The following is a 23,627-nucleotide window of genomic DNA, read 5'->3' on the forward strand; positions in this document are numbered from 1 at the left end:
CAAGCTCCAACACAGGGCACAACACTCTGTGGGTTCTAGAATTTGTACCATTAATTTTCTCCTAGGGTGCACAATGCTCTCCAGCACTGACAAGCAAGTAACTCATACTAACTGGACGAAGGCTGGTGAAATTTGATGAAGAGCATAGATTACAGGTCCCTCAAAGACCATACAGAGTGCTTCTTTCATTTCTGCTTTTAGGTTCCAACAGGAAATTGGATTAAATAAAGCATTGCTTGGAATAGGGGTTTGGGAAATGTGCTTTAATAAATTGACAAGACTTTTTATAACTGTTACCAGTGTTTGTATATAAATAGTATTTAAAATGGTGATTAAAACACTTTATTTTAATAATTTAAATGCTGTTCTTTTTAAATTTATTTTTTAATTTTTTAAAATTTTAAATGAAAGTTTACATTCAATATTAATTTTTATTAGTTTCAGATGTATGGCATAGTGGTTAGCCAACCATACAATTTACAACATGTTCCCTCTAATATTTCCAGTACCCAACAGGCACCATGCATAGTTATTAAAATATTATTGACTATATTTCCTATGCTGTACTTTATATCCACATGACTGTTCTGTAACTGCCAACCTTCTTAATCTTTTACCTTTTCACCCAATCCACAACTCCTTTTCCACCTGGTAATCATTAGTCTGTTCTCTGTATCTATGAGAGCGTTTCTGTTTGGATTCCATGTATAAGTGAAATCATGGTCTTTTTCTTTCTCTGACTGAATAATTTCATTTAGCATTATGCCTTCTAGGTCCATTCATGCTGTTGCAAATGGTAGGATTTTGTTCTTTTTAATGGCCAAGTAATATTCCCTTGTATATATATGTATCACAGCTTTCTTCTGCACTTGTCTATTGATGGGCAATTGGGTTGCTTCCATACCCTGGCTACTGTAAATAATGCTGTAATGAACATAGGGGTGCATATATACTTTTGAATTAGTGCTTTTGGTTCCTTGGGATATATACCCAGAAGTGGAATTTGTGGGTCATAAGGAACCTCCATACTGTTTTCCACAGTGGCCGCAACAACCTGCATTCCCATCAACAGCGTATGAAAGTTCCCTTTTCTCCACATTCTGGCCAACACTTGTTTGTTGATTTATTGATGGTAGCCATTCTGACAGGTGTGAGGTAATATGTTATTTGGTGTTAATTTGCATTTCTCTGATGCTTAGTGACTTTGAGCATTTTTCGTATGTCCATTGGCCATTCATATGTCCTCCTTAGAGAAGTGTCTATTCATGTCCTTTTTTTAAATTGAAGTTTTGTTTTGTTTTTGGTGTTGAATTCTATGAGTTGTCATTATTTTCAAGGCATGGATGTTCTAGGGAGAGCACAGTGTGGATCCTTTGTCTTGAGACTTTTTTTAAAAAAAATTGATTTTAGAGAGAAAAGAAAGGAAGAGGACAGGAAGAGAGAAATGTCAATGTGAGAAAGAAACATTGATCAATTGCCTCTTGCATGCACCCTGATTGGGACTGAACCTGTAACTGGGGTATGTGCCCTAATTGGGAATGAAACTGAAATCCTCTGGTACATGGGACTACACTCCAATGAACTGAGTCACACCCTCCAGGGCAAGTTGTATGAGTTCTTTATAAATTTTGGATATTAATTCTTTATCAGATGTATCATGGGCAAATATGTTCTCCTATTCAGTGGGCTGCCTTGTTGATGGTTTCCTTTGTTGTGCAAAAACTTTTTAGTTTGATGTAGTTCCATTTATTTACTTTTCCTGTTTCCTTTGCCTGAAAGGTATATCGGAAAAAAATATCACTAAGAGGAATGTTTGAGGTTTTACTGCCTAGTCTTTAATCCATTTTGAGTTTATTCTTGTGTATGATGTAAGAAGGTGGTCTAGTTTCATTTTTTTGCACATATCTGTTCAATTTTCCCAACACCAGTTACTGAATAGACTATTTTTACCCCATTATGTTTTTGCTTGCTTTATCAAATATGAATTGACTATAAAGGTGTTGGTGTATTTCTGTGCTTTCTAACCTGTTCCATTGATCTATATGTGTGTTTTTATGCAAGTATCATGTTGTTTTTATTACTATGGCATTGTCATATAGTTTGATATAAGGTAGCATGGTTTCTCTAACTTTGTTCTTCTTTCTCAAGTTTGCTGTGGCTATTCAGGGCCTTTTGTGGCTCCATATAAATTTTTGGATTATGTGGTCTAGTTCTGTGAAATATGCCACTGGTATTTTGATAGGAATTGCATTAAATCTGTAAATTGCTTTGGGTAGCAAGGACATTTTAACAATGTCAACTCTTCCTATCCATGAACATGGTATATGCTTTCATTTCTTTGTATTGTCTTCAATTCCTTTCTTCACTGTCTCATAATTTTCTGAATACAGGTATTTTACATCCTTGGTTAAATTTATTCATAGTTATCTTATGTATTTATTTTTGATGCAATTATAAATGGGATTATTTTCTTTTTCTTTTTCTGATAGTTCATAATTGGTGTATAAAATAGCAATGAATTTCCAGGGATTTATTTTTCATCCTGCTAACTTACTGAATTTCTTTGTTAGTTCCAGAATTTTTTTATGGAATCTTTAGGGTTCTCTCTGTATAGTATCCTGTCATCTGCAAATGATGACAGTTTTCTAAGGACAGTTTCTAATTTGGATGCCTTTTATTTCTTATTCTTGTTTGATTGCTGTGGCTAGAACTTCCAGTACTATGTTGAATAAGAGTAGTGAGAGTGGACAGCCCTATCTTGTTCCAGATCATGAGAAAGAAATGCTGTTGTTTTTTTTGCCATTAAGTATGATGTTGGCTGTGTGTTTGTCAAATATTGCTTTTATTTATTATGTTGAGGTACATTCCCTCTATTCTCAGTTTGCTAAGAGTTTTCATAAAAAAATAGGTACAGGATTTTATCAAATTATTTCTCTGCATCAGTTTATAAGATCATATGATATTTATCTGTCATTTTGTTTACTTAGTGTATCATGTTAAATCGGTTGTGGATATTGTACCAACCTTGCATCCTAGGAATAAATCCCATTTGATCATGTTGTAGTATCTTTTTAATGTATTGTTGGATCTGGTTTGCTAATATTTTGTTGAGGATTTCAGCAGGGGTATTGGCCTATACTTTTCTTTCTTTGTAGTGCCTTTATGTGGTTTGGAATTAGGATAGTGCTGGCCTCATAAAAAGAGCTTGGAAGTCTTCCCTCCTTTTGAATATTTTGGAATAGTTAGAAGAGGATAGGTGTTAGTTCTTTGAATGTTTGGTAAAATTTGCTTGTGAAGCAATTTTTATTACTGCTTCAATTTTATTAGTTGTAATCAGTCTATTCAGATTTTCTGATTCTTCCTGATTCAGTTTTAGAAGACTGTGGTTTCTAGAAATTTATCTATTTTGTCCATATTGTCCAATTTCTTGCCATATAGTTGTTTGTAATATTTTCTTACAATTTGTTATTGTTGGGTTGTCAGTTGTTACTTCTCTTTCATTTCTGATTTTATTTATTTAGGTGCCCTCTCTTTTTACCTTGATGTATCTGGCTAAAGGTTTGTCAATCTTGTCTATCTTTTCAAAAAACCAGCTCTTGGTTTTATTGATCTTTTGTATTACTTGTACATATACACATTTCATTGATTTCAGAGAGAGAGGAGAAGAGCGAGAGATAGAAACATCAATGATGAGAGAGAGTCATCAGCTGTCTCCTGCTGGGGATCGAACCAGCAATCTGAGCATGTGTCCTGACCAGGATCCATGATCTCCTGGATCCTAGGTAGATGTTCTACTGCTGAGCCATGCCAGCCGAGCTTGTATTGTTTTTAAGACTCTATTTTGTTTATTTCTGCTCTGGTCTTTATTATTTCCTTTCTTCAGCTCACTTAAGGTTTTGTTTGTTTTTCCTTTTCTAGTTCCTTTAATTGTACTGTTAAATTGCTTATTTGAGATTTGACTTGCTTCTTGAGATAAGCCTGTAATGCTATGAATTTCTGCTTAGGATTGCTTACCTTGTGTCCCACAGGTATTTGGTTGCTGTGTTCTCATTTTCATTTGGTTCAAGGTATCTTTTAATTTCTTACTTGATCTCATTGTTAACCTATTAATTGTTTAGTAACATGTTACTTAGCTTCCATGTCTTTGTGTGTTTTTTAGAGTTTTTTTGCTTGTGATTAATTTCTAGTTTCATACCATTATGGTCAGGAAAGATGCTTAATATGATTTCAGTCTTCTTAAATTTAGAGATTTTTTTGTCTCCTAACATGTGGTCTATGCTAGAAAATGTTCCACGTGCAATTGTAAAGAATGTATATTCTATTTCTTTGGGGTAAAATGCTCTGAATATATAAATTCAATTAATTTGATTTAGTGTGCCATTTAAGGTCATGGTTTTCTTGTTGATTTTTAGTCTGTAAGAGCTATTCATTAATGTTAGTGGGGTTTAAAATCCCTTATTATAACTATATTATTGTCAATCTCTGTTTCTTTATGTCCATCAAGATATGCTTTATATATTTAGGCGTTCCTATGTAGGGTGTATATATGTCCATAAGGGGTGTATCTTCTTGTTGCATTGCTCCCTTTATCTTTATGTAGTGTCCTTCCTATAGCTTTTGTCTCTTCCTATAACTTTTTTTAAATATCTATTTTGTGTGATATAAGAGTTGCTATACCAGATTTTTATTCATTTCTATCTGCATAAAATATATTTTTCCAACCCTTTAATTTTAGTCTGTGTGTGTCTTTCATTCTGAGGTGGGTCTCTTGCAGATAGCATTATATATGGATCTTGTTTTTCTTATTCACTTAGCTACCCTATGCCTTTGATTGGGACATTTAAACAGTTTACATTTAAAGTGATTGTATTTATTTCTATTTTATTCTTTATAACTATGTTCCTCTATTATTCTTTTTTATTTTCCTCCTTAAAGAAGACATTTAACATTTCTTGTAATATTGGTTTGGTGATAATAAACTCATAGCTTTTTCTTGTTTGGTAAGCTCTTTAATTCTTCTTCCATATTAAATGATAGCCTTGCCGGATAAAATAATCTTGGTTGGTAGGTCCTTGCTTTTCACTTTGAATACTTCATGCCATTTCTTCTGGCCTGAAATGCCTTTGTTGGGAAATCATCTGGCAGTCTAATGGAGCTCCCTTGTAGGTAAGTGATTGCCTTTTTCTTGTTACTTTTAAGATTCTCTCTTTGTCTTTAAACTTTAACATTTTAATTACAACATGTTTTGTTGTGTGCCTCTCTGCATCTTGTTTGGGACTCTTTGCACTTCCTGGACATGTGTTTTTGTTTTGTTTAGTTTTGTTTCACCAGGTTAGGGGCATTTTCAGCCATTATTTTTTCAAATAGGTTCTCAGTCACTTGCTGTCTCTCTTCTCCTTCTGTGACCCCTATGATGCAGATGTTGTTGTACTCCATGTTCTCCCAAAGGTCATTTAAACTATCTTCACTTTTAAAATCATTTTTTTTGGCTCTGACTGGGTGTTTTATACTACCTTGTTCGCCAAATCACTGATTTTACCTTCTAATTCATCTGATCTAATGTTTATTCTTTTTATTGTATTGTTCATTCTAGGTAATGTATTCTTCGTTTCTGACTGGTTCTTTTGATGCTTTCTATGTTGTTTTTCACACTGTTAAAGTTCTCACTAAGTTTCTTGAGCATCTTTATATCCATTTTAAAATTCTATCTGGTAGATTGCTTACCTCCATTTCATTTAGCTCTTTTTCTGTAGATTTCTCTTGTTCTTTCATTTGGTGCATGTTTATTTGTCTCTCCATTTGGCTGCCTCTTCATATTTGTTTCTGTTATTAGGTGGATTTGCTATGTCTCCCAGTATTCTTAGAGTGGACTAATGTAGTAGGTATGTTTTGGGACCCAGAGGTGCAATCTTCTTAATCACCTGAGTGTGGTGCTTCAGGAATGTCCCTTGTGTGGGTTATGTGAGCTCTCCAGTTGTAGCTGAATCTTCATTGCTAATAGCCCATTAATGTGTCAGGTCAACCCTCATGGATGACTGTGAGGATTGACTCTAACCAAAGTGTACAACCTGCTGTGCATGTGCTGATCACATGAATCCGAGTTTACTTCAGCAGGATCTGGTGCCTCCCGAGATATTTCTTTGGTTGCTCCTCTTGTGTAGCTTATTGGATCTTGCTGGGATGTTGTCTGAAGCTTGCAACTAGGTTTGTTGCTTCTTGGGGCTCTTGGGAGGGATTCTGGTGCAGGTCAATGTTAGATACTCTTATGACTGTCTCTAGCCTACCTGTTTGAAATTATAAATCGATCCATAGTTTGTGGCTACCTCTGCTGGGCCTGAGTGGGGAGGACCTAGTTGTGCATCAAGGCTAGATTTTTCCAGCATCAGGCCTAGAGCCAGGTCATCCTAAGATCTGTCTCCACTTGCCTCTGCCTGCTGGCTGCCTATTAGGCTCAGTAACTGAGAAAACCTCTGATGGTACTGGAGTTGCAAGAGGTTGATTCTCAGTGAGTCACCAGGTGTTCACCAGATTGATATAGATTCAATCTCAGTGCCAGTGTTGGGTTTGAGACCACTGAGTAAAATTCCAAGGATACACCAAGGCTAGCTGTCTCCCATAAGGTAACTAAAGGACTTTGTGGTGTGTCAAGGTCTCAGGGAGTTAGCAAGGTGAGACCAGTAATGTTTATCAGGCCCAAAGAGACCAAGATTTGGCCATGTGAAGTAAGGACTCTGCGCCAATTTTGTGTGTGAAGGAAATATAGCCCCCATCCTAGAGCCACACAAAGCAATCACTGACACTTTCTGAGTCCTACCAGCCTTCTATACCCAGGGTCCAGACAGCTGACTCCTCAGCAGGGCGTGAGCTCTATAGGCTGGAGTGATAGGTAATCTAGAGGGTGAGGCTATCACATTCCCGCAGGCTGATGTCATATGCAGTGGAGTGCTTCGTTCAAGAACAATGGGATCTGTGGTTTGGGCAAGGGGCTCAGCACAGGACCCTGGCAGCTATCCCTTCAGCTCTCTCCCTGGAGCCACAAACCCCAGTCTTTCTTCACACAACTTTAGTCTGCTCTGCCTCCCTTCTTCCAGAGTCTGGGTGAGTGGCTGCAAATGAGGTTTTCTGTGCTGTCCCTTAAAGAGGGCGCCTGGGTCTCTATCTGTCTCTCCCTGGCAGACAGAAACCCTGCTTCTTTTCACAACCAGATGTTATGTGGCTGCCTCTTCCTGGCTCTGATTCTCTGGGCTGGGAAGCCTGGTGTGGGGTTGAGACCCTAAGTTCCTTAGGGGAACCTTTGCAGCTGAGATATCCCTCCAGATTCAGCTGCCTCCTGTGGGAGTAGGGTCAGCCCTTTTCATGTCCCTGCCCTTCCTATCAGTCTTGACATGGCTTCTTCTGTAAATCCTTGGTTTTAGACTTCTGTTCAACTAGTCTTAAGTTGGTTATTCAGGTTGATTGTTCTATAATTTAGTTGTAATTCCAGTTTGGTCCTGGGAGTAGGTGAGTGTAGCTTCCACCTAGTCCACCGCCACCTTGGGTCTCTCTAAATGTTGCTCTTTAAATATTTTGTTTATTTACTTAAAAAACATCTTATCAATAAAATAAACTTAAGCATTCTGCAAAGACAGAGAGTAGACCAAATCTTTCATCATTCTATTTAAAAATACTGTTTACAATGAAAAATGAGATTTTACATTTTGTAGAGTTACCTTGAATTCATCTAGGTAATTTACATCATGACTGTCATTCTTTGTCTAAGGTGCACATCCATCATGGTTAGCTTTTGTCAATGCAGTTAATTAATAAGATTTGAGGGGATGTAGAAAGGCAGCAGGGACAGAATTTTGACTCTTCTGTTTTATTTTCAGCCCCCTGATGAACTAAATGTAAGTGTCTGGGGAGGACTTTTAAAGCCTCAAACCACAATTATGTCATCTGTAGAATAGGGAGATTTTACTAAAGGCATGATACTGCTTTTACTGGCTTACCTCCACTATCCCTATTGTAAAAATGATTTAATTGCTTAAGGGTATCTAAGGTTCCTCCAGGCTAGAGTCTATGATACTTTGATTACATTTATGGACTGAGGAATCAGAAATGGAAAGGTCAGTGCACCCTTCGTGATCCAGGTGGCCCAATGTAAGTGAGAGTCCACCTTTCCCAGTGCTAAATTGACCCTTGGCCATGGAGAGCCTGTTGCTCTCTTACTGTCCATTTAGTACAATTTTGCTGCCAGTGTCCACATATAGTGATAATGACTATATGCAATTATGTTGAGGAGATATGCAGAGTCTCTTAACACAGATAAACTGAGGAAGACTAAATGATAATTTGAGGACTCTCTAAGGTGACAGAATAATATGACTGGGTCATGGGATGTAGGTACCACAACACAGCAAATGGGAAAACAAAAATGCCTATTGTACCTTTTTTGCAAAAGGGTCCTTCATATGGTGAATTGGTGCAATCGCAGAAGTACCCACTGCGCTTCTCCACACACTTGCCCCCATTGTGGCAGATGCTGCCGTAACTGCTGCAATGTCCAGGGCATCCTGGCCGGACTCCAGATGTGACCTTGGCCCTCTCCTCCAGGTCCAGTTTCTGCCCATTCAAGTGTAAGGAGCGTATGCATCCTAGAAAGCCTTTCTGTTTTGATGATGTTCCTCCTAAGTGGTGAAAAACAAAAGGAAAAAATAAATAATGTATCATAGGGTTTGTATTGGTATTTCCAACAGTTAACTCTTGTTCTGCTGTGATGCTGTGGTGGGTTTTTACATTAAAGTTTCCATGGAGAATTAGAAATTTAAAGGGTCTATGAAAAATGCATTCCTTTTCAAACTGGGACAAATGCCACCTTCCTCCCCCCCCCATACAGATCCACTCAAAAAATTTTTTTAAAGATTGTAATTCATGTGGAATCTTGTATTTTACATACTTAAGGTAAAACATTAAGATAAGAACTTGTCATGCTCCTTGCAGATGAAATAAAGTGTGTTTTTGGTCCACAGCAGACATTTCTGTGAAGTGGAGTACAGAGAGGGAAATTGTGCCTCTGGCAAAGTTAGAAGCAGCTGTTAGGCTCAGGGAGTGAGAAACTGCAAGGAGTATTGCAATGCTTATCCGGGGCAGTGCAGTGGACTAGAAAGAGGCTAGACTTTAGACAGTACAGACATGGAGTCAAGATCCATGCTACTAGATGATTAGCCATAATGACCACTGACTCACCTGAGCACCAGTTACTTGATCTGTCAAATAAGAATAAGTCTATTTCATGTGTTTACAGTAAAGCTTAGTTCAGAAGTAAAACACCCTTAATCACTTTTCTTGCTATCCCTTCTCTTGAACCCTCACATGATATGTACGTATGTATGTGTGTATATATATGTGTGTGTGTGTGTGTGTGTGTGTGTGTGTATATATATACCAGAGATTACCCTCAAATTATTATTTGGAAGACAAATTTCTTCTTCTGAAATACAGAAAAAAGATTGCAACGAACTTTCTGAGGAGGCTATATCTTGAAGGTTTCAGAGACATCTGCAACAGATGAGACTCAAAGATACAGAATGTTTTGTTACTTTTGGAAATCCAGGACTCTACTGGCCTAAACCTCTAATATCAGAAAAGTGTGTATTAAGTGACAACATGCCAAGAAATTAGCTAAATCCTATCATCTAGATGGTCTCAGAGAAGACACATGTCCAGCATGAAAGAACTTAAGTTCTATTCTAAACTCAATGCTTTGGGCTCAAATCCATGCACAGGGCATGGAGGACACTCAGGTCCTCCAGGTCTACCTGGAGTACTAATGGAGGGGAGAAGTGTGTTGGAAAAGAACAAGGACTGGCTGCCACTGATTTGCTGTGTAAGTCATCTCTGCTTTGTGTGCCTCATTATTTCTAGTTCTTCCTATTGTAACTTTATTAAATCTTGGTCTGGCAGATAACTGGATAAAAATACATTTCCACTAGGATGGATACAGAGATGAATTCCAAATATGCTGTCTCAGACTAGGAATATAGATGTTCAACAAGAAACAGAGCTGAAAGTTAAAGAAATGAATATGTAACGTAAAAATTTTCTGGCATCTGTTAGTCTGGCAGGGTAGACAAACAAATATTGGAAATGGGGATGGTGGCAATATAGGGTGGGAGTAGAGACAATCCTGCCTTCCCTGCATCAGTCCAGGTCATGAGACCTGTAAATATATGTATGACAGTCACTAACGGCATCTAAAGACAGAATGTTCCCGAAGGATTAACCCAGTCTCTTGTCTTGAAGTAATGATAAAACTCCATTGTATTTTCAGTTCTGGTAAGTGATACCCAAGCTGGCCAGGAGGTCAAACCCAAATTGCATTCTCCTGTCTGTCTCAATTTTAGTGAGTGAGCGTCCTTTAACCACAAGATAAATCGATTGTAAATAAAGCAGATCATAGAGGAAGGTTCGTAATTTCTTCCCAGGAGATTGTGTAGAACAGAGAGGACAGGACTTATGTAGTCAAATGTTTGGCTTATTTTTCCTCATTTTGTAGTCACTCCCTGTGGTAGATTTAAATAACTCTTCGTGTGTCTCGTTAGTGGCACTTTTCTTCTGGCCGAGGTGGATAACGCAGCATCTAGGGCACATGTTTTTGCACATGGTTCAGTCGACAAGCTTATAAATGGAAAGCTGGCTGGGGGGTTCCTCTGACAGACACATGCCTCGACGTCTGAGACACAGAGAACATGATGAGAATGACCCAGAACAAGGGGATCAGCCCAACCCAGACGCTGACAAAACACAATGACACAAGGGACTCTGAACTAAATGGCAAATAAATTAAATTTCGGTTTTTACCTGACTGTTTTTTATTCTTTGCAAGGGATTAAAACACTAGAGGTCAGACTCCTTTATTCGTTATGGAGAAGTAATACAGAGGTTGGAAAAGTAGGTTTACTGTTGTTTGTATGGAAAATAATACAATAAATTAATAATAATATAAGAATAAACTCTGTTTCATGTCTTCACAATTGCAAAAATAATTTTACCCACCCCTGTATATAGATCCAGTATAAAATAATTCTAAAAATATGTCCCCTGCCCACACACTCACACCCTGTCAGGCTGTCAGCGCCTCCATTTCTGACATCACCTACTGCGTACAGTAGTGTTGGCGCTGTGACTCCCTGTGCAACTTGAGTACTGTGCAAAACGCAGCCACAGTCTTCCCCCTCCTCCTCTCTCACAGCCCTCTCCCCACCCAGCCCTGTGTACCAGCTTTCCCAGATACCTATGCACACACCTGCTTCCATCCACACCCAGAGCACACCCTGCTTGAATCCCAGCAACTGGTCTCCCAACTCTCAGCCCTGACTCTTTTGATCCACTCACCACTTTGCAATCGGAGAGGTCAACCACATGTGAAAATTTCATTCTGCCACCCCTATTTGATACCCTTCAGAGAGCAATTATTGCAGAAAATCAAACTTGTATCTTTAGCACAGCTGATCTACCATGAAAGATCTCATCTCCACTTATTTCTCCATCTTCCTGCTGGGACTTCAGGGCACCATGCATCTGAGTTGCTAATGGTTCCCCAATGTTTTGTCTTGACTTTGGACTTCCTCATATACCTTGAATTTATGTCGTCTGGCATCTTCCCCCATACCCTCCATGGTTCCCCTTCTTCATCCATACCATCACAAAAACACACACCTACACTCCTATATATTCCTTAGTTCAAATATGTCTTGTCCACCCAGTATTTATTTTAACTTTTTCTAAATTTTTTTGAAACAAAAAATATTTTAAAAATCCTAGTATGTCTTCCACTGAAGAATCAGGAGGTCTGTTGACAATGAATTTGCTTTCCTGTAGGACAAGCCTCAGCTGCACTAAGAGAGGACATGGGTGCACTTGCCACTTGGCCACATTCCCCACCAGGATCCTTTCATTCATTCCCATGGTCTTCCTGGTCCTTACCCGGATTTGATCTTTCACTTGCTCTTATATACTTTTATTTGCTTGTCTACATCTTGTCTAGAGACGGTTGAAAGAACATCAAAAAAATGCAGTGTTATCACTAAAGCTTCTGAAAGTCATTTAATTGAGGCTCATACTTAATCTATAAGATGTTTGAGAATCAGAACAATGCCTCTAGTTATAAAAAAAATCAAACACATTTGCTATATGCTAAAATCTTTATAATGAGTTCATTGAATACTCAATGGGGGAAAGGTATTGCCCATATTATTTATGTTACATAGTTGAGAAAACTTAGTGTCACAGACATTGCTTTGGCCAGAGTCAAGAATCAAATGTTTTTTATGTAGCAGAGCCAAGAGTTAAACTAAGATCCCTTAACCTTCAAAGCCTATATACTTTCACCCCCTTGAAATCCTAAAATGAACTATTTAATTAGACAGCTTGGGTCAGTACTGCAACTAAGTGATTTTCACCACCTTCCAACGGTGTCTTACATAGTTTCTCCTATCAAGTAACATACACATGTGTATTTAGCCTCTTGACTTTCATATCACTCTTCCTGACAACTTACACCATTAGTTAGCCGGCCTTCCCAGAAGTACTTTTGAATGAACACCCTTGGTATCAAGCGTGTCCATTGTGATGTTGCTTCCATTGGACTAAGTATGAATCAACTCTTAAAATCATGACTATCATCATTTTCAGCCTGTCTTAAGAAACCTCCATGTGTCATTTGGACAAGTGCTCATGCCTCCAGGGAAGCAGCTCAGTTCCTCTTCCCTTCCTTGAGTGTGAGTACAGGACCCTCTACTTCTCGTGTGTGCCCTCATCACCTTTAACATGAAGCACCTGAACATGGGAATGTTAATTCCCATCCAGTGGGGATGAAGAGTCATGTATTGGGATCTCTGAAGCTTTATAATTTATCAAGTCACTGTAGTCACTGTAGTATTTTCCCCAAGGAGTTATAAGTTGAGAGTAACTTTGGTGTATTTTGACACAAAAAAGAAAAAAAAAAATTCCATGAAAGACCAAAAAAGCAAGAAGAAAGCAAAGCCACAAACAAGTGAGACTCACAGGCCAACACCTTTACTAAATGCCCACTCTATAATTTCAATACACCTGGAAAATGTGGCATTGGATTTGGAGAGAGGGAGACTTTTCTTGCAGCTACATACCCATGGGCATGAGGATAAAGCCACCATTCCCAGTATGTACATGGAGATAGCCGACCCTCAAGGAGTGAAAAACTAGTCCCCAGGCTCTTCATTTTCACTCTGCAGGTAAGGGTGATGAGTACACTTGGGCTAGTTGTTTTCCTACCAAGGCCCATGGCTATGGCAGGTCACCTGGAATCCATACCCAAGTATCCTCGTTTCACAGTGCCTGGGGTGCCAGCTCTTGGACTCCTCTTGCCCCATCCTCATAAGGACTGGACATTAGTAGCAACAGCAAAGCAGATGGATGAGGCCTCCAGTGTATCAAAGACGGGAAGTCCATGCATGCAGCAGGCACTTCAGAAGCCACATGCTATAAAGTTCCTCCTACTCTGTTAAAGACATATGGCCACTAAACAGCATGGTTGGAAATGTAACTGTCATGGGGATAAAAGCCTATAACTTAAAATATTATTTCTGGCAATCCTGAACGTATTGACTACTGTGTCAGCACTCAACTTGTCACATTCCCATAGTAGGGACAGTGCTAAGAAGTGCATCTTATTTTATAAAATTCAGCCCATTTCTGTGCTCAGGAAGTATTCACGAGCACAGCACACAACCAGGGGTTACAGTGCTGAATGATGCTCTGTTTTGATTTTGCTCTTTTTTTTTAAATCACTAAATTATAAAAATAGAAATACTCAACTTCAGCATTTTCAGCCTCCTGATATTTCTAAATGGACATATCACTGAACACTAAACAACAAAATTCAAACCAACAAACTAAAATGACCCCCAACAGCATTTTTCTTCTTCAAGTACATTAGGACAAATTCAATAAACCTGAGTAACAGCTGAGCTGGAATTTATTGGAGAGAAACACAGAAGCAAGTGCTCTCACCACAGCTGACCTTGGCTCTACCTTGAGCAAGATGCCTCCTCCAGACCCATCCACTCACTCACGACTCACTGTCTTTGCGATCAATCTAGTTGGAACGTCTGGAGGAAAAACCTGCCATGAAGCACAGCTGCCCCTTTTCCCTGTTGACTCGCAGAAAGTTATCACATATTCAGAACATATGATAATTTCATAGCACCATGAAATTTGCATGAGAGCATCAAAAATTATTCCATCTTTATATACACATTCTAGCCTGAAAGATTCATAAATACTGCCTGAAGATAAATTAAACTTTGGCATGAATATAATTTATGAAAATTGCAAACTACTTGAATTGATTTCACACCAAAAACACATTAAATCTTGATGACTAACAAACTTCTTCAGAGCAATAAAATGTGATGTTTAAATAGAATTAAAACAGCCATATAAATTTTAAAAATAGTTTAATAGTAAATTATATCATTTAAGTAGGTTATTGACTAAGTAAATGCCTTATAACCATAACAATTTCAATCACTTATATCTTAGCTTCTGCCAGATATGAAAAACATGGCAGGTGAAGAAAGAATGGTTCCTGTTGAGAAAAGAAAATATTACATATTCTGGTATTTTTCTTTTAGTTCCTGTGCTTTTAGTGACTACTTTCCTCAGAGTTAAAAATTTTACAAACCCAAATTTAAAGGAAGCAAGAAAAACACCCATTGATTGCTGATGGTGTTTTGTTACCAACAGGAAGGCGCCGTAGTGTGAGAGTTGGGTAAACAAGAAGAGTGGAATAAAACTAAATCTGGGAGACTGGCCACATTTGGAACCTATTTACATTATGGCTCTAAGCATCTGAACTTCAAGTTTTATGGAAGAGCAGCTTCTGGTCTTGATAACATTACCGTATCTCTAACATTTACGGCTCTATTTGTACTTTAAAGCTTTACGTGCCCTGCTCAACATTTTTATAAAAAGTCCTTTCTAAATTATGGGTATTAGACTGACCTCTTCTACCTGGACTAATGTAGCTAAGCTTTCTCACTCCCTCTCTTTCTCTGCCTCTCTTTCTGTCTCTGTCTCTCCCTCTCTCTCTCCCTCTCTCTCTCTCCCTCTCTCTCACACACATACACACACACATGACTGTGCACTGAGAGTAGTGTCATTGCACAGCTCGTCTATCCAGCTGACTTGTTTTCTGTGCTCAGTAACTGTGAAATGAATGAATGTATGACTCAGTGAATGATGCCTGAGCCTTTCCAGCTCTCATGAGCACCTCTGGCAGCAAGTTCAGATGAACGACTTGTGTTAACCCTGGTTCTGAGACTCAAAGAGGGAATGAGCAGAGGAGAGTCATTTGCTTGGGGGTCAGGACTGCTTTTCTGTGCAAGAGTAAGACGGCCACCCAAGGGATGGGATTTCAGGGAGTATCAAAGAAGCTCCTAGTTTAAACCTCCATCATATTACTGATGACTGAAATCTGCAGCATATTTTATTACACTGTTATTGATAATTCTTAGGAGTTAGGTATCCGCCAAAAGGGGGGAGTGTGGCCCACTGACTTGGAGCCAGCATCACTAAGGTGTAAATAGCTGATCTATTCTTTTTCTAAGGGTATAATATGATTATAAGGATGAAAAATAATAGGGGCCCCGGGATATCTGAATGAAGGTCATACCTACAAGGAGAAAAGATACAAAAAGAGTCTGAGATCACCTCAAAATTTGCTGTGAGGCGGCATGTTCTCTTATTGCTGTGGCTAATGGAGCAAGAAAGACTTTGAATAATAAAATTTACCATTGTAAATGTTTTAGGACACATTTGAATCATTTCTCAGTCTAAAGTAAAAGCAGTTTTTCTTGACCTGGTCTAAAGTAAAAGCAGTTTTTCTTGACCTGGTCTAAAGTAAAAGCGGTTTTTCTTGACCTGGTCACAGAGTGGGTTTGTAGGATTTTCAGCGCAAGGATGCCTTAAAACGTCCCCTACCTACAAACAGCTGGCTGTTGAGCTGTAGTCGGAAATGTCCCTCCTCTGAAGTCTCCATGCTTGTCCTTGGGAGGCTGTCCACCTGAAGCGAGGTCACCTTGAGGTTCCTCTCTGCCCGAACATAATGCCATTGGTTGTCGTTCAGAGGAGAAGGAGACTGGACTACGAGCTCTACGGGGCCGCTCCCAACATCAATGGCAAAAGTGATCTCAGAAGGAGCTGAAACCGAGAAGGGAACAGGTCGGAGGTGAAAGGAGCTGTCAGTGCGTTGAGGGCAGAGCGTACCGTGAATGAAGGGAACAAACAATCCTCAGTAGCCAGGTAAAGAAGACTTCGGGTGAAAGCCCTTCAGGATTAAAATTACCACTAACAGTCATATCTATCAAACACCAAGCCTCCAGCTCTTATTTGGCCAGTCCCTCCTGACTGTGAGAATTCAGGTAATAGCACAGGGACCTGGGGCAGCGATGTTGATCTGATAAACATGCATTTGTGCCCAGGTTCTGGGTTTTCTGAGTTTATCTGGCTCCTACTGTGTTCTCCTGGACATCCATAGATTCTGGGTTAACTAGGCAGTTCCACTCCTGTGAGGAGAAGACCCACCACCTGGACTATATAGTGCTTTTCTCCACGTTATTTTATTAATACATGTGATATAAGTGTTCACACTTTTACTAGGATAAAAAAAAAAGGCTCGGAAAGTTGAAGTGTCTTGTCCAAGGAAATACAGTTGCCAGTGGTGGTTCCTGGTTTTCACAAGCCCCCTCCCCACCCTGGGCTCCTTCCTGACTCTGCCCTCTATACCAGCCTGCATGTCATTCAAGCCAGGGGGCCAGTCAGGGGTAAAGTCCCTAGAACAGGATGAAGATGGTGGTGGTGGTGGCCGCAGCAGTGGTGGTGAGAGAGACAGAGGGGTAGCCACAGCACAGTGGTACCGTGAGCTCTGCCAGGCCCTGTACTTAGCACTGACCATAGATTATATAATTTTAATCCTCAAAACAGCCCTATGAGAAATGCATTACTTTTATTTCCTTTTTATGAGTAAAAAAAAAAAAAATCAAAGTTCTTAGACGTGTGAATAATTTTTTCAGAGTTTTTCAAATAGCAAGTAGAATCTGACTCTAAAAGTAGACTTGTTCACCCATTTTTTTCTCAGTTGTGTATATGCTATTGTATTTTCTATTACTATATAAAAATGTTTTAAATCTGAAGGAAGTGGAGAGGTAAATGATACACTGGGGTGGAGGAGAAGACAATCCCTTCAGTGGCTGGAACCTTCACTCATCAGACCCTCTCTTCCTTCTGAGCACCTCAAGATGGCCCCTGTCCTTTACCCTAAGACAGAACCCGGGGATTTATTTGACAAAATCATCCACTGCAAGATCTGAATCACCAAAGGTCAACCCCAGCCTCCACCACTCCCTCCTCAGCTTTAAACCCTAGCAGAAGGCCAGTCCTGGTATGAGAAGCCCCAATCTGCAGGAATTTATGTAACTAGGAAATGTGAGCCCTGACCTGGAGGAAAGCAATAAGGTAGAGGCTTTAAAAGTAAAATTTGAGAGGTTGAATTCTAGAGCCACCCAGGCCTAAAGCCAGTTTTCTGCCTTGTTCCAGTTCAGTTTTTTTATTTGTAAATAGGAATAAAAATAGCACCTAATTGTCAGGTTGTTTATCAATTAATCCTCATGAAATTAACATTTTCATCAAATGTAAGACCAGTTGCATTTAAAACATTTTTATACAACCCAAAAGTCAAAATACGGTACCAGAAAGTACAAATTGGACATTGCAAAGTAATTAACACTAAATCATCACTCATTACCCTTCCATGATAAGCCGTGACATTAGCTGCTGCTGGAATGAATCAAATGGCCTTGGGGCCTAATTTTTATTAAATTTAGTTGCGGTTATTATATTCGTATTATGAAATTGTTGGCACTCAACTCCACGTTTCAGTTCCAGGCCGTTAGGTACCAGGGACCTTATTTCACACTAAAGCCAGGAGTTTCCTCCCAGTGACAGTCTCAATTGTTGGAGTAAAAGGAGGTCAACGCTTCCACTTAAAGAATCCCTTCCCCCCTGTGAATCGTGTGCAATTGCAGAAGGAGCACTGGGCTGCGGGCAGGTCTGCAGAAGTGCTCAGATGCTGCTGCTGTTTCCTCCTGACAGGGCTGTGTGCTCTTTTCTTTTTTTTTTTAAATTTATTTTTATTGTTGAAAGAATTACAGATGTCCTGTTTTATTCCCCATTGGCCCCTTCTACCTGGCTCGCCCACCCCCCACCTCAGGCCTTCACCACACTATTGTGCTCTTTTGCTAGAGCTCTTAGGTTCCAAGTTTCTGTGGGTTAGACATTACTTTTGCTTTCAAGGGACTATGATGAGGTCACATTATTGTAATATGGTCAATTGCCTCAGTCAAACTATAGAAAACATCCATTTAGACACAGATAAACGAGACTCCTAATGACAAACATGAGTCTTCATGGTTATGGGTATAACAAAGGCAGGACAGTGCGAACAGCCCACCTGTGCCGGAGGAATTAGGGGGTACCCTGAGTGTAGCAAGTCGGAAAACTAGCGCACACAGCTGAAAGCAGATGTTTCACGATTGCCATGTGCCAGTGATTCGAAGCATCAGTGATAAAACAGTCCTCCAACAAAAAAAGAATGTTTTTGGTCTAAGTCCTAACCAATGCTAATATTAGTTTTAATGTTTAATAATGTAAGTCTCAAAGAGCACTTATTATTACTTACCATTTAGAAAATGTTATATTCAAGAGGGAAATTAATGCAGAGAACTGCAGATCTACTACTGGCTCCTGAACACAGCAGATTCAAATACACAGGGCAGGCAAAAGGAGGTTTACAGCTGTCAGTTGACAAATAATACGATGATTAATAAATAATAATATAGGAACTGTTTCCCGTGCTCACAACTGTAAACCTACTTTTGCCTCACCCTGTATGTATTTATTTTTAAGAGTAAGACCTCAAGTTCTGATTTTTCACTTTTGTTATCACTGAGATATTACTGCTGAATTCACACCTGTCGAAACACATGTATGGTACCATCGAGGTGGGGATACAAACTGCACACAGAGAGCTCAAGCGGTTTCAAATCCTCAGAAACTCTTAGATCTTTGCCAAATAGAACAGCGATATATGATGAACTTTCTGGTAAAAACATTTTCGTGGATTATTTTTTATTGCAGAGATATTTGAAAGATGTTAGATTTGATTCTGAAAAATTTACATATAAAGTATTGCAATTTTTTTGAATTTATTATAGAATGGAATTTTTATGAATCTGTACCAAACTTATCCCTATGTTTAAAACATTTCTTTAAATTTATACTTCTATTGCTCAATATGAAAAAAAAAATATCCTTTGATAAATATGAGAGAAGTTAGGTGGGCAAACCTGATTATGGTCTTTTAAACAAGGACATGCAGAGAAAATCAATTTTGATGAAGTCATTCATAAATTTGTAGAAGTTTAAGGAACAGAAATGTTAATGTTATTATTGTTAATAGAAAAACCAATATGTAAGGACTTTTCCCTTTTTATATAACATGTAATTAGGAGATAGGGTGTTAAAAATGATCCAGCCTGCTGTCCAATGCACTAAATACACCCGAGTTCATGGGAAGAGGGAGAGAAACAGTGGGAACTCTTGCTGGGTGGTGACACACTCCTAATGGGGTGACATAAGTGAGGAAATTACTTTCAGAGCAAAATATAACAAAAAAGTGGGCCCCAATAAGAAAAGGATGCATGAAAATAACACATTAGCTTTCCGTGGAAATGCAATGAACGCATCTGCGGTATGGTTGCTTAAAGCCATAGGTAAGAAATACCCATGGATCAGACCAAGAACACTGCCATCGGTATCCACCGGAATTTGGGAAATGCATTATTTTGGTGAGAGAATGACTGATTAAATACTGACAGGTAACAATAATGCAAAAAGCATTAGAAAGAACTAGAAATTGCCATTGCTGATTTTACAGATGTCCAGCGAGATTAGTTTTGTGGTACAAACAGGCACTTGGTGGCAAAGATAAGGCTGAAGCTGCTTCTGTTGACCAACTACAAGAGTCATTCATCAACGAGGAACTTACAGCTTATTTCAAGTCGGATGAAGTCCGTAATGCCAAGGTTTTCTAGGAAAACTCCAGAGAGAGCCGTGGTTTTAAAAAAGAAGGAAATATCAGCGCTGAACTCCGCGTGGAAGGTAGGGAAGTGGAGGTAGGAGGCTTCTGTGTAAAAGGAGACGGCGTTCCAGAAGTGTCCTGCGAAGAAGAGGCCCCTTGAGCATGGTGGGCCGCCGCGGCCCGTAAGGCTCGCGGCAGGGAAGTGCAGGGACGGGGTGAGGGGACAGAACACCCGGGCCCATGCGGGGCAAAAAGAGCCCCTTCCTTAGTACTCACGGTCGCCGTAGCAGCGCAAGGGCCCAATTCTCCAAGCAGCTTCTGAGTTCGACCTGTTGGTATCTGTGATAACTATCTGAGTGACAGGCAAGTGGTCTTTGAAGGAAAGAAAGCCGGTATCATTTGTCCTGCAAGACATAAATTTAAGAAAAGAGAGGAGAAAATGTGGATAATCTAGGGACTCTCTACCCAGACTCCTCTTTTTCCCAGCTGGTTGGGCAGTCGCAGCAGGGTGGTGCCGGGAGGAGGGCACCGAGGGCCTTTCATCTCCTAAATGTGTGTGAGTCTAGCATGCCCACTGCAAAACCCACGGCCAGCTTCCAAACCAAGCGGATCGTACATCACCCCTCGGTCCCTCCAGAAACACAGAGAGTTTGCAGGTGGCTTCTGCCTGCTGTAGCTGAGCCGCCCGCCCAGCCAGGGCTGATAACCCCGAGCAGGGCCTCTCCATAAGGAGACGGCTGTCTCAGGAGCTACTGGAAACGGGCATCACAAATCCTGCGCCAGTCACTCCAAGGAGCTGTGTTAGCCACCTGCCAACAGTGCCCAGTCAGCCCAAGATGCTTCTCGTCACCTTTCACTCTAGGGACGAGCCAGTCGTTACAGCTTTTCAGTTTGTTCTGTGTTTCAAGGATCTTGGTAGTTAAGGACTTGGCTTTGTCTTCATTAATTATGCAAGTAGGAAACTGACTCGTCAGCTTGTGAAAAAAAATTTTTTTTTAAATAATGCAGTTAAACTATTGATTTTTTTTCTCTTTGTAAGTTGTGTTTTTGGACTACAGATAAGAGCATACCATTAACTGAAACAAAACAAAAATTCAGGTAAGAAACTGATATTGAATTAATAGATATTTTGAAGACAGAACAATATTCAGGACAAAGTTTGTGATGCAGCAACTTGATAACAAGAGCATGAAGGAGCAGATTCATATTGGTTTTCTCTCTGTAGTCACAAGGAAGTAAACAAAACGGTAAGAAACAACCTATTTCATTATCACTTATAGCTCTGAGTTTAGAGACAACAAAAATAATAATCCAGATTATTAATCGGGGAAACATGGCAAGGACCCAGTAGTGTGACAAAGTGCTTTGAGGATGTAGCTTTAGAAACAGGTAGATTTGTCCTGGAATCTCAGTCCCCTGCTCCCAGCTGTGCTAGCTTGGGCAGACCACTCCATTTCTGCATCGCCCCAGTGTCCTCAGCTTTAAAATGGACGTATACTCTGTACCACAGAGTTATAGAGAGGGTTAAACGAGATTACATAGCCACTTAGCATGGTGTCCAACCTATGGGGAATGCTGAAAATGGGCGTAGGGACACTCCTTTAATTCTCATATGAACTAAGGCTTTGTTTCTATTTGAAAGTACATCTCTGAATGTTCCTTGGACATAGAACAAATTTTGTGTCTTCACATTCGGATATTTTCTCAGGAAGAGATTTCAAATTAGAGTGCAAGCAGTCTGAGTAGAATAGACAAAATCCCCATCCTCTCTCAAAGCAGTGTTTCTCTAGGAATCGTTTCTCTCCATTTTAGTTCCTAGGTGAAATGGTCAGTTCTGAAGTTTGCCCATCAAAACTAACCACTGCCTCCCTTACACACTGTCCTCTTGTCTATGTCTCTTTGATGCCTGTATGTCAAAGTGTTGGGATATCCAAAAAGCACTCTAAGAATAGAAATATTTTCCAAATAAAAGAGAAGAAAACATTCATATTAAGTTTGATGATGCAATCCCATTACCAAAAATATTTTTTATCTGAAAACTAAAACAAATATCTAAAGAAATGAAACTGCTCTCCAAAGTTGTTTAATGAGATAGAAACAGATACAAAGTCAAATGTCTACAGGGACCAGAAAGGGAATAAAAATGCATGAAGTTGGCTGTGTGTTAGATGCTAAATGGAACCTGACACACAGCTTCACTGTCAGGGGAAGAAGAGAGAGGGAGAGAGGCAGGAAGACTGGTGGGGAGTAGGTGTCCTGTCCAAAGGAGGCAGTGACAGCCATTAGTAAAGCAGTAATTATGCTACTCATGAACATAAGGCCAGTGGGCTAGCCTGGAATATTAATGTAAAAATTCTCAATTTTTAAACCTTGACAATGAATTTAAAATTAAAAAAAAAAAAAAAAAAAAAGTGTGGTGAGACCCAACACTGCACTGGCCAATATAATGCCTGTGAGAAATATGTTCAGCTGACGGGCAACCAAGGCAGCAGGGAGCCTTTGAATATTTATTCCTGCTCTTAGAGTCACAGTGAAGATAAGATCGGATTTAATTCAATTTGTGAGTGGCACATACAATTCAAACCTTTGAAAGCATTAATGGGCAGAATATCTGGAGGGTGGGTGGTGTTGGTGGATTTTACTGTAAGAAAATGAGACAAATTTTGATGGTATCTAGTGCTAGGAAGGGGATCTACAGCTGAAGGGTTGACTTTCTACCAATTAACTTGTGTTTTTCTTTCTCTTTTGTTTGAACACTTTACAGACTTTGTCTTTGTTTGGAATACAGGAGGCTCTCCCTAAGTGGACAGGGCACTTACTTACACACTTTATAAGTACGGAGTGGTTGTGTCATAGTGGGAAATCATTGCCTTTTGAATCAGACTGGCATGGGCGGAATCAGTGGACCAAGGAATGTGGATCTCAAGAAACACACATGACCTAATAAAAACCTATACATTAAGAAAAAGAATTGAAAACACATTCTCGGGAGCAAACGTATGGCACGGAATTAGTCAGTGTGTTCTCAGTTTAGTATCTGCATCTTGAGATTTTACAAATTCACGACTGTGGAGCACAAGGGCCTCTGATGTCCTTAGTGTATGGTTAATGGTGGTGAAATGTCACATGTTCTTGTTTGCTTTTTTTACCGAACAGTGTTAGTGACCTGCTGCTCTGTAAGCTTCTTTCAGGAGAGTCATTTGGGTGACTGAGTCTATAAAGAGTTTTGTTGTGTTTTGGTTTGGTTTTTCCTTTTTATACCTTCTCTCAGTCACTCCAAAGTAACAAATAAAACATTATGCATAGGATAGAGAAACATAGAAATTTATGCAAAGGACCCCAGACTTCAACTCCCTTTGAAGCCCCTGTGTGAATCTGAGTAGATTAGTCTCAAGACAGTTTGCACATCTCTCTCTCTCTTTTTTTTTTTTTTTTTTAAATATACCTTTATTGATTTCAGAGAGAGTAAAGG

The 23,627-nt window shown here is 39.5% G+C and overlaps 1 protein-coding gene across 3 annotated transcripts in view; it reads right to left on the bottom strand.

Moving 5' to 3' along the window:
- The window catches only part of CNTNAP5 (contactin associated protein family member 5), a gene marked incomplete at its 5' end in the record, with an annotated part of 726,412 nt that overhangs the window by 116,267 nt on the left and 586,518 nt on the right, over positions 1-23,627 (bottom strand). For all 3 annotated transcript variants that reach the window (XM_081142435.1, XM_081142434.1, XM_081142436.1), the window contains 4 exons: positions 8,427-8,666; positions 16,000-16,218; positions 20,123-20,293; positions 20,432-20,559. In XM_081142435.1, the coding sequence (XP_080998561.1) occupies positions 8,427-8,666; positions 16,000-16,218; positions 20,123-20,293; positions 20,432-20,559 (758 nt within the window). The remainder of the gene's footprint in view (positions 1-8,426; positions 8,667-15,999; positions 16,219-20,122; positions 20,294-20,431; positions 20,560-23,627) is intronic.

The sequence above is a fragment of the Miniopterus schreibersii genome, assembly GCF_964146895.1.
Source record: "Miniopterus schreibersii genome assembly, chromosome: 7".
Taxonomy (NCBI): Eukaryota; Metazoa; Chordata; class Mammalia; order Chiroptera; family Miniopteridae; genus Miniopterus; species Miniopterus schreibersii.